Below are 10,777 nucleotides of genomic sequence, written 5' to 3' on the forward strand. Positions count from 1 at the left end.
ACACACACACACACACACACATATATATATATATATTTTTTTTTTTTTGAGAAAGAGTTTCCCTCTTGTTGCCCAGGCTGGAGTGCAATGGCATGACCTTGGCCCACTGCAACCTCCACCTCCTGAGTTCAAGTGATTCTCCTGTCTCAGCCTCCCAAGTAACTGGGATTACAGATGCATGCTATCATGCCCAGCTAATTTTTGTACTTTTAGTAGAGACGGGGTTTCATCATATTGGTAAGGCTGGTCTCGAACTCCTGACCTCAGGTAATCTGCCTGCCTCAGCCTCCCAAAGTGCTGGGATTACAGGCGTGAGCCACTGCGCCCAGCCCAGTCATATTTTTTAGAAATGTAGACAGGCTTAGATTCCAGTGGCAGGACCAAGGTCATAAAATAAGTAGTGTAGACTGAATTCAAACCAAAATCTTTTGACTTCTACAAAAGATCCAAGATCGAACCAAGATCTTGAATTCAGACCAAGATCCTTTGACTTCTACAGTTTCCTTTCATTCTTCCACAGTGAGAATCGTGTGATATGGAAAAAGCAAGTTTGGGAGTCAGGTAAATTTGAGTTTGAATACTGACTGTACAACTTCTTCCTTCTTCTTCTCTTTCTAGAGAGGACATCTCTGTTGACCAGGCTGGTCCTGAATTCCTGGCCTCAAACAATCCTCTTGGCTCAGCCTTCCAAAAGTGCTGGGATTAGAGGCATGAGCCACCGTGCTTGGCCTGCACAAGTTTTTAGTTGAATTAACTTGGGCAAATTAACTTCTGTGAGCCCCAGTTATATCATCCTTTGGGAGCATAGCACAGTTACTTGGCACAGAGAAAACATTAACTAATTCAATTATTGAGCACCTACTAGGTGACAGGCACTATACTCAAGAGATAGAAAATAAAAAACACACCTGTAATCCGAGCACTTTGGGAGGCAGAGGTGGGCAGATCACCTAAGGCTAGGAGTTCGAGACCAGCGTGGCCAACATGGTGAAAGCTCTTTTCTACTAAAAATACAAAAAAATTAGCTGGGCGTGGTGGCATACGCCTGTAATCCCAGCTATGCAGGAGGCTGAGGCAGGAGAATCGCTTGACCGTAGGAGGCGGAGGTTGCAGTGAGCCAAGATGGCACCACTGCACTCCAGCCTAGGCTACAGAGTGTGAGACTCCATCTAAAAAAAAAAAAAAGAAGAAAAGAAAAAAGCTAGCCATGTGGATATCTAGGACAAAAGCATTTCAGGTAGAGGGAATGGCAAGTGAAAAAGCCTTAGGGAAGAGTGTGCTTGGTGTTTCTAAGGATGACAGTGAAGTCAGTGTAGCTAGAATTGATTGAGTAAGGGGGGAAGAGTCTGATAATAAAGTCTGAAAGGTGTTGTGGGAGAGCTAGATCATGAGATCATGTACTTTGAGATGGGGAGCCATTGGAGGTCTTGAGTGAATACTGACATAATCCGACTAGTTTCAAAAAGAGTACTGTGCCTGCTATGTAGAGAATGCGCTGTTGGGAACAAGGACAAAGTCAACAGACACAGTCAATGCATTCTTGGGATGTAGGGGGCCAACTCACTGTCTTTCCTCATGCCAGCATCTAAGCACTTCTGCAACCTGCAGGCTGGGCAGTGGCGCCTCTGAATCTTGCTGACTTCACAGCTTCCAGCAAAGGGGCAGGTGGGACCAATGCTTTTGCTGACTGTTCTCCTGTGAGACACAGAGATGTTGTTAGAGTCTGGGATACAGTGAACAGACACATGGATAGGTGAGGGGCTGAGATGACATGGTCTAAAAGACCTGGGAATCTGGTGAAATGGACTAATCTGAGCTGTGCCCAAAGGTCCCCAGGGGTGGATAGGGTCCAACACATCTCAAGCATTTCCATGACAACACAGGATCACTCCAGAAAGCCTACTTGATGTAGTACTAGCTAGGTGCTTCACAGGCAGTCGGTACATAATAAGTGCTCTTGACTAATGGGCTGTGTCCATCAGACAAACATTTAGCCTTCCCTCTGTTATGCCATCAGTTTATACAGTGATGTGTTTGACAAGATGTAGGTTGCCATCCACAGGGTAATTAGACTCTCAGATAAAGGAGTAATGTAGCTGGACAGGCTTGGGCACCAGTGAGGGTGTAAAGGCTGACTGATAGGGAATTTGGTTTGAAGGGCTGTTTCCACTGGGGAGGAGACTCTCACCTGAAGAAACCCTTGCAGCCCTCACAAGTCAGCGCGTTGAAGTGGTAGCCTGTGGCCTGGTCCCCACATACCACACAGTTCCTCAGCTCATCTTCCCTACTGGCCATGACGTCAGGTGTTGGGGTAGCTGTTACAGACTCCTGAATGTGGGAGGGGTCAGCAGTCAGTTCCGGGCCACGCTTGACCCTTTTCTGTCCCTTCTACAGAGTCTCTTTCCAAACCAAACCAAACCTGTCCTTGACTTGATCCCCAGCATTTTCTTTTGTGTGTTTCTTTTCTTTTTCTTTTTTTTTGAGACAAGTCCTCACTCTGTCACCTAGGCTGGATCTCTGCTCATTGTAACCTCCGCCTCCTGGCCTCAAGCTATCTTCCCACCTCAGCTTCCTGAGTAGCAGGGACTATAGGTCTGGACCACCATCTCCAGCTAATTTCTGTTTATTTATTATTATTAATTTTTGTAGAGATGGGGTTTTGCCATGTTGCCCGTGTTGATTTTTGGTTTGTTTGTTTTGTTTATTTGTTTGTCTGTTTTTTGAGATAGAGTCTTACTCTGTTGTCTAGTGTTGCCTAGGCTGGAGTGCATCATAGTTCAATGTAACTGCACACTCCTGGGCTCAAGGGATCATCCTGCCTCAACCTCCTGAGTAGCTGGGACTATAGGTGCACACCATCACACTAGGATATTTTTTCTTTTCCTTCCTCCCTCTCTCCCTCCCTTATTCCTTTATTTCGTTTTTTGTTTTGTTTTGTTTTGTTTTCTTGAGACTGAGCTTGCTGTTGCCCAGGCTGGAGTGCAGTGGCGCAATCTTGGCTCGATACAACCTCTGCCTCCCAGGTTCAAGCGATTCTCATGCCTCAGCCTCCTGAGTAGCTGGGATTACAGGCACCCGCCACCATACCCAGCTAATTTTTTATTTTTATTTTTATTTATTTATTTATTTATTTTAATTTTTATTTTTGAGACGGAGTCTCGCTCGATTGCCCGGGCTGGAGTGCAGTGGCCGGATCTCAGCTCACTGCAAGCTCTGCCTCCCGGGTTTATGCCATTCTCCTGCCTCAGCCTCCCGAGTAGCTGGGACTACAGGTGCCTGCGACCTCACCCAGCTAGTTTTTTTTTTTTTGTATTTTTTAGTAGAGACGGGGTTTCACCATGTTAGCCAGGATGGTCTCGATCTCCTGACCTCGTGATCCACCCGTCTCGGCCTCCCAAAGTGCTGGGATTACAGGCTTGAGCCACCGTGCCCGGCCTCTTAATTTTTTATTTTTAGTAGAGATGGGGTTTCACCATATTGGCCAGGCTGGTTTCAAATTCCTGACTTCAAGTGATCCTCCCACCTTGGCTTCCCAAAGTGTTGGGATTACAGGCGTGAGCTTCCGCACCTGGCCTCTTTTCTTTCTTTTTTGTAGAGATGGGGTCTGTTATGTAACCCAGGTTGGTCTTGAACTCCTGGGCTCAAGCGATCCTTCTACCTTGGCCTCCCAAAGTGCTGGGATTACACACGTGAGCCACCATGCCTAGCCCCCAGCATTATCTGTACTTTATTGCATTTAGTCTTTGGCCCCCAACAGATTTCCTACCTGCTTCTCTTAGGCAGCATATCATCTGCAGGCCACAGAATCCAGTATGGAATGCCTTTCCCCAAACTCCCACGCTGTTGCTGGTTTTCCTCTGATCTCAGGAGTTACCAGTGATTGGAGTTAGGGATTATGACCCTTAGTACCTGGAAAACAAGAGATGTCTGTTTTATGTGGCCTTCAGTGGCTCTCAGTGACTGTGGGGTTAGGGCACAGACCCTGGACTCTGGGCAAAGGTCTGGGTGGGAGGTTTTCCCGGCATGACAAAAGTGCTGGTTGGTGGCACATGGGGAGGGACTCTGGTGGGCGGGAACCTTGTGACTCATTGGAAGCTGCTTCTTATAGACTCATTGAGATTTTCCCTGTTGATGAGTTTAAGGCTACATCTGCAGCCTCCTGTGTACAGAGATCCTGAACAAGCTGGGAAGAGAGAGAAAGAGAGAGAGAGACAGAGACAGACAGACACAGCAAGCTTTTTCACACACAGTAGGTCAGTGCTAAAAGAAGAGGTGTAACAAGGCTCCCCCAAAAAAAGTTTTTAAGAGACTAGGGGCCGGGCACGGCGGCTCAAGCCTATAATCCCAGAAATTTGGGAGGCTGAGGCAGGCGGGTCACTTGAGGTCAGTAGTTCAAGACCAGCCTGGATAACATGGTGAAACCCTGTCTTTACTAAAAATACAAAAATTAGATGGGCATGGTGGCACATACTTGTAATCCCAGCTACTTGGGAGGCTGAGGTGGGAGGATCGCTTGAACTTGGGAGGCAGAGGTTGCAGTGAAATGAGATCATGCCACTGCACTGCAGCCTAGGCAGAGAACAAGTGAGTCTCTGTGTAAAAAAACAGAGAGAGAGACTAGGATCTAATTAAGAGCTTATGCAAAGAGCCCTCTCACTTCCTAACTAGGGATGACTGAGAATTAAATCGGAGTGACCACAGGGCACAGTGACATTCCCTGTACATTCCCCCTACTCTGGAGATAGGTAGAGGATGGTTTGAGCCCAGGAGTTTGAATCCAACCTGGGCAACATAGCAAGACCCTATCTCTAATAATAATAATAATAATAATAATAATAATAATAATAATAATAATAATAAAGAGTGCTTTTTTTTTAAATAATTTTTTTTGGCTGGGCAGGGTGGCTCATGCCTGTGATCCCAGCACTTTGGGAGGCCAAGGTGAGCAGATCACATAGTCAAGAGGTCTGGCCAACATGGTGAAACCCCGTTTTTACTAAAAATACAAAAATTAACCAAGGATGGTGGTGCATGCCAGTAGTCCCAGCTACCTGGGAGGCTGAGGCAGGAGAATTGCTTGAACCCGGGAGGCAGAGGTTGCAGTGAGCCAAGATTGAACCGCTGCACTCCAGCCTGGGTGACAGAGTGACCACGCCCGGCTAATTTTTGTATTTTTAGTAGAGACAGGGTTTCACCATGTTGGCCAGGCTGGTCTCAGACTCCTGACCTCATGATCCACCTGCCTCAGCCTCCCAAAGTGCTGGGATTATAGCCGTGAGCCACTGCACCCGGCCTATTTCTCTTTGTTTTGCTATTATGTCTTCTGCTTCTTTACTTGCGTTAAATTATAATTAATGTTTCTCTAAAGGTGAGTTAAAACCCCAAGTGCAGGCTAGAGTCATAAACACACACACACACACACACACACACACACAGAGAGAGAGAGAGAGAGAGAGAGAGAGAGAGAGACAGAGAGAGACTGAGTTAAAAAGATCCTTGTTTAGTTTACCAGAATGAATTGGTAGAACCCCTAATCTCAAGTGGTATAGCATCTAACTATGCATAACTTTGCATTTTGAAATAAACTGAGTTCCAGAGAGCACAGATGCTTGGATCTGTTCCTTGGGAGATGGTAAGAATATTTATATGTACGTATCTGTTGGTGTCTGTGACTCTGACAATTCATACTAGTTTATTCAATCAACAAATATTGACCAAGAATCCACCTATGTCTTAAGACACTAGAGTTAAAAGATGAGTAAGATGCTCTCCTACTCTCATGAATTTTAATCGCTAATGGGGGAAACAGACCTTTACACATATATAAAGAAACAGAGTCAGATCAGTGATGGTGCCATGCACAGAGCATTACGGCACTGAAAAAGTAGGGCACTTAATTCTGCTTTAGCGAAGGGGTATTGAGGAAGAGGCAGGAGAGACTTTCTGGAGGTGTGGCAACTGAGTTGACTTTTAAAGGGTAATGATGAGTTAGCCGGGGGGAATATAACAGGCAGTTCAGGCAGAGGGTGCAGCCTGAGATGGTCAAGAAGGCAGATACAAAAAGGTAGATGTGATAGAACCACAGATGGGCCTCTCTTGCTGGAGCATAACATTTCAGGCTGGGAGTGGGAAGAAATAAGGTTGGAGAGGTGTGATATAAGGCTGAGATGTAGGCAGATCACAGGAGACCTCATGTGTCAGGCTAAACACTGAGTCCATCAGGAAACTTTGAAAGAGAAAGCTGTGAAATGACATTGTCATATCTTTTTTCTTTGAGACGGAGTCTTGCTCTGTCGCCCGGGCTGGAGTTCAGTGGCCCAATCTCAGCTCACTGCAAGCTCTGCCTCCCGGGTTTACGCCATTCTCCTGCCTCAGCCTTCCGAGTAGCTGGGACTACAGGCGCCTGCCACCTCGCCCGGCTAGTTTTTTGTATTTTTTAGTAGAGACGGGGTTTCACCGTGTTAGCCAGGATGGTCTCGATCTCCTGACCTCGTGATCCACCCGTCTTGGCCTCCCAAAGTGCTGGGATTACAGGCTTGAGCCACCGCGCCCGGCCCATTGTCATATCTATATTCTAGATAGTTTACTCTGCTGGATGTTGGATTTGAGGGGGCAGGACTGAAGGCAAAGAGACCAGTTAGAAAGCTATAGCCATAATGTAGCGAGAGAAGATTAAGCTGGAGCTAGGATAGTGGAAGGATGTAGGAGAGGAGAGAGTTTTGAGAAATATGTGGAAAGTGAAATTATTGGAATTTGGTGACTATTATAATGCCTGGATTAAGAAAGAAGACAAGGAATTAAAGATGACTCCAGGTTTCTGGCATGGGTGACTGAGTGGACGGTGGTACTGCCAACTAGGAGAGAGACTACAGGAGGAGGACAAGGGCCCTCCATACTTGGGTGCCAATCCATTTTCACAGTTGACAATTTACTCCAGTAATAAGTTATCAAGTGTCCACTCATGATTAGCACCAGAAGGAGAGACAAAAGAGAGTCCCTATTACAGAGACACTTCCAGATTAATTATGAAGACTGAATAAATAAATTGAATTCCTAGGTCTTAAAAGAAAATATATAATCAAACAAATGTTGTGGTAAAGACTATGTATAATATTATAGGTATTAATTGCTCCCTTAATTTATTCTTCTTGTGTACGCAGTATGAGCAGAGTATTATGTAAAATTCCTTGCCTGTGTTAACACTGTAAGATAGGTAATATTGTTATTTTACAGATGAGAAAACTGAGGCTCAGATTGTTTAGATAACTTATACAAGGGCCAATATACCCAACAGTTTATTAGATGACTCCACTTGGATGTCACATAGGTACCTCAAATTCAATATGTCTAAAATTGAATTGTCAACCCCCCACGAACTAACTTTTCCTATATTACCTAACTTGGTGACTCGTCCAACGTGAGGAAGTGGAAAGAACATGGGCTTTGGGGTCATATAGACTTAGGTTCAAATTCTGACTGGCTCTTGCTAGCTGAATTACTTATTTTTTGCCACTTCTCTAATTGTTTGCCATGACTGAGACCCAGCTCCATGGGGCCCTGGGAATCAGATATCATCAGGCTGAGCCAACACTGGACCAGGGAAGGGAGGCATACTTCCCCTTCCTACATCAGCAGTGGATACTTAGGGAGAGGCTAGGCTAGAAAGATGTTCTGGTCCAGGGCTGCCCTTCACCTGGGGCCAGGGATTATACCGAGCCTTGTTCTTCTTGCAGAAGTCCACCCTGAAGTTCTTTGAGATGGGGTTTCCTTTGGAACAGACTGCTTTGAGTTTGCTCTTCTGTGTACAGAAACCCTCCCCTGGCTTCAGGGTCTCTGCTGTAAAGCAGACAGAGAGTGGAATCTGCTGCAGGATGCCCCTGGCATCCATAGTGAAGAGGCTTTCAGGGTTAACTAATACCCTCACTCTCTTCCAACATGCCTCTTCCAGGCCAGGGTCTGAAAAACACCTGTGAGGATTGTGACCTGATGGGTTAAGCTCTCTGAATTTCAGTTTTCTTTCCTGGAAAAAAGAAAAGGGTTAATAACACTCGTTATCCAGGTTTACTGTGAAGACTAAACAAAGTAATAAAGTAGTAAAATGTAAAATTCTTTACACTGTGCTTGAAACATGCAAGGAAATCAACACATATTCATTCTCTTACCTTCTTCCTTTCCTTCCCCTTTTACTGCTGTCTTCTCCCAGATGCCAAACCACAAATTGGTGAGTCACCTAGTCTCCTTTCTCTCCCTCATTCCCTATAAATAATCAAATGCCATGACCCATCTTTCCTATCTTCTGACCTCTACATGCCCACTACCTCTTAGCTGCGTTTAGGCCCTCATCATTTTCCACTTACTGCTGCAGCAGACTATTCCATTATTCTCCCTGCTCCCAGCCTCATCTCCTTCCAACCCATCCTCCATGCTGTTGCTATTTCTAAAATGCAAATTTGATCGTGTCTCTCCCCTGCTTAAAATTCTTCATTTGCTTTCCATCACCTTCAGGATAAAATCCAATCTCTTTAGCATGTCACACAAAGTCCTTTGTGATCTGGCCCCTATTTAATCACTTTGGCTTCAACTATTCTGTCTCCACTTCCCTCCCCTGACCTAGCACATCACACTTTGGCTCTAGATGTGCTTAAGCATTTAGAGTTCCCTGAACAAGCTGTGCTCACCCACCTCTGAACATCTGCCCTTGTTGTTCCCTCTGGTTGGAATCACCTCACACACCCTTATTTTCAAACCCTCCTCCCCTCATCCTCCTGATCCTCTTGGTCCTTCAGGCCTGGGTACTGCAGATCACTTCTGTGAGCCTAATAGAGCTACACCTCTGTACACAAATTTGTCACAGCACTTATCACACTGCAGGACAACTGTCTGTTTCTTTCTGACTCTGTCAATCAACTGTGAGTTGATGAAGTCAAGGGCTGCACCTGTCATTTAGGGATCCTTAGGGTCTTATGTACTCCAAGCATATACAATAAATATTTATGGAATGAATAAATGGGCTGGGATACAAATTAAGATCTGATTTCAAATCCATGCTCTTTTCATGCAACATCACATGCTATTGTTTGTGAATGAGTACACTCATTCAGTCAATAAATATGTAATGGGTATCTACTTTGTGCCAGGCATTTTGCTAGCACTATCTTCTGAATACATTTCTATTTCCCTTTTAGCTGCTTTCTTTTTTAATTTTTTAATTTTTTTTTTTTTTTTTTTTTTTTTTTTTTTTTTGAGATGGAGTTTCGCTCTTGTTGCCCAGGCTGTGAGTGCAGTGGCGTGATCTTGGCTCAGTGCAACCTCTGCCTCTTGGGTTCAAGCAATTCTCCTGCCTCAGTCTCCCAAGTAGCTGGGATTACAGGCATGCACCACCATACCTGGCTAATTTTGTATCTTTAGTAGAGACTGGGTTTCACCATGTTGGTCGGGCTGGTCTCAAACTCCTGACCTCAGGTGGTCCACCCGCCTCTGCCTCCCAGAGTGCTGGAGTTACAAGTGTGAGCCACCACACTTGGCCTAGCTGCTGTCTTTCAAAGCTTGTTTTGTTTTTTTTTTTTTTTTTTGAGACAGAGTCTCACTCTGTCACCCAGGTTGGAGTGCAGTGGCTTGATCTTGGCTCACTGCAACTTTCGCCTTCTGGGTTCAAGTGATTCTCCTGCCTCAGCCTCTTGAGTAGCTGGGACTACAGGTGCACACCACCATGCCTGGCTACTTTTTGTATTTTTAGTAGAGACAGGGTTTCACCATATTGGCCAGGCTGGTCTTGAACTCCTGACCTCATGATCCACCTGCCTTGGCCTTCCAAAGTGCTGGGATTACAGGCATGAGCCACCACACCCGGCCTTTCATAGCTTTTTTAAAAAAATTCTGAGACATGACCACTCTGGGAGGCGAGGCAGGTGGCTCACTTGAGTTCAAGACCAGCCTGGCTAACATGGTGAAACCTTGTCTCTACTAAAAATACAAAAAATAGCCAGATGTGATGGTGGGTGCCTATAATCCCGGCTACTCAGGAGGCTGAGGCTTGAGAATGCCTCGAACCTGGGAGGCGGAGGTTGCAGTGAACTGAGATCTTGCCATTGCACTCCAGCCTAGGTGACAGAAGAAGACTTTGTCTCAAAATATATAATTAATTAATTAAAAAATAAAATAAAATAAACTCTGAGACAGGTCTTGTTCTGTTGCCCAGACAGGAGTGCAGTGGTGTGACCACCACTCACTGTGGCCTCCACTTCTTGGGCTCAAGTAAATGAATTTCCTGCCTTGGCCTCCCAGGTAGCTAGGACTACAGGTGCATGCCACCACACCTGGCTAATTTTGTTTATTTTTTGAAGAAACAGGGTCTCACTATATTGCCCAGGGTGGTCTCGAACTCCTTGGCTCTAGCAATCCTCCTGCCTGGCCAGACTCACATTAGTCTTCTAGTCCTATTCCTGACTCCTTTCATACTTCTGAACTGTTCCTACCTGCTGTTCCTACTTGCTATGTTTGCATTTGCTATCTGGCTGACCTCACTCAAGTATCTATCAAGCCAGATATCCAGTCTGGGCCTGTTGTGTCCTGTTTAGCCTCCCATATTCTGGCACAAACACTTCTTTGAACAGGAGGAGTTCCTTTCTTTTGAGCCTTATAATCTGGTTTTAATCTTCTTTCTTTAAATTTACCACCAATCTCCTATGGTCTATTGAATTCAATGGGCTTTCTTTCATGTTTCTCCCAATCAACCATCCTCCCTTCTGCTTTTGACCTCCTAACAACTACTTTCTCT

At 45.3% G+C, this 10,777-nt stretch overlaps 1 protein-coding gene across 8 annotated transcripts in view; it reads right to left on the reverse strand.

Moving 5' to 3' along the window:
- NR1I3 (nuclear receptor subfamily 1 group I member 3) overlaps nt 1-3,936 on the reverse strand; it is a 13,694-nt gene extending 9,758 nt beyond the window's left edge. For 6 of the 8 annotated variants that reach the window (XM_023214323.2, XM_023214318.2, XM_023214319.2 and 3 more), the window contains exons 1-3: nt 3,767-3,929; nt 2,189-2,328; nt 1,565-1,695 (exon numbers count right to left, since the gene is read on the reverse strand). In XM_023214323.2, coding sequence (XP_023070091.1) covers nt 1,565-1,695; nt 2,189-2,295 — 238 coding nt within the window. In that variant the 5' untranslated portion in view covers nt 2,296-2,328; nt 3,767-3,929. Of the gene's footprint in view, nt 1-1,564; nt 1,696-2,188; nt 2,329-3,766 lie in introns of those variants that run through there. The other 2 variants (XM_023214315.1, XM_031936322.1) reach the window with 2 other exon arrangements.
- Nucleotides 3,937-10,777: the final 6,841 nt, after the last annotated feature.

Source organism: Piliocolobus tephrosceles, chromosome 1 (assembly GCF_002776525.5).
Source record: "Piliocolobus tephrosceles isolate RC106 chromosome 1, ASM277652v3, whole genome shotgun sequence".
In the NCBI taxonomy this organism is placed as follows: Eukaryota; Metazoa; Chordata; class Mammalia; order Primates; family Cercopithecidae; genus Piliocolobus; species Piliocolobus tephrosceles.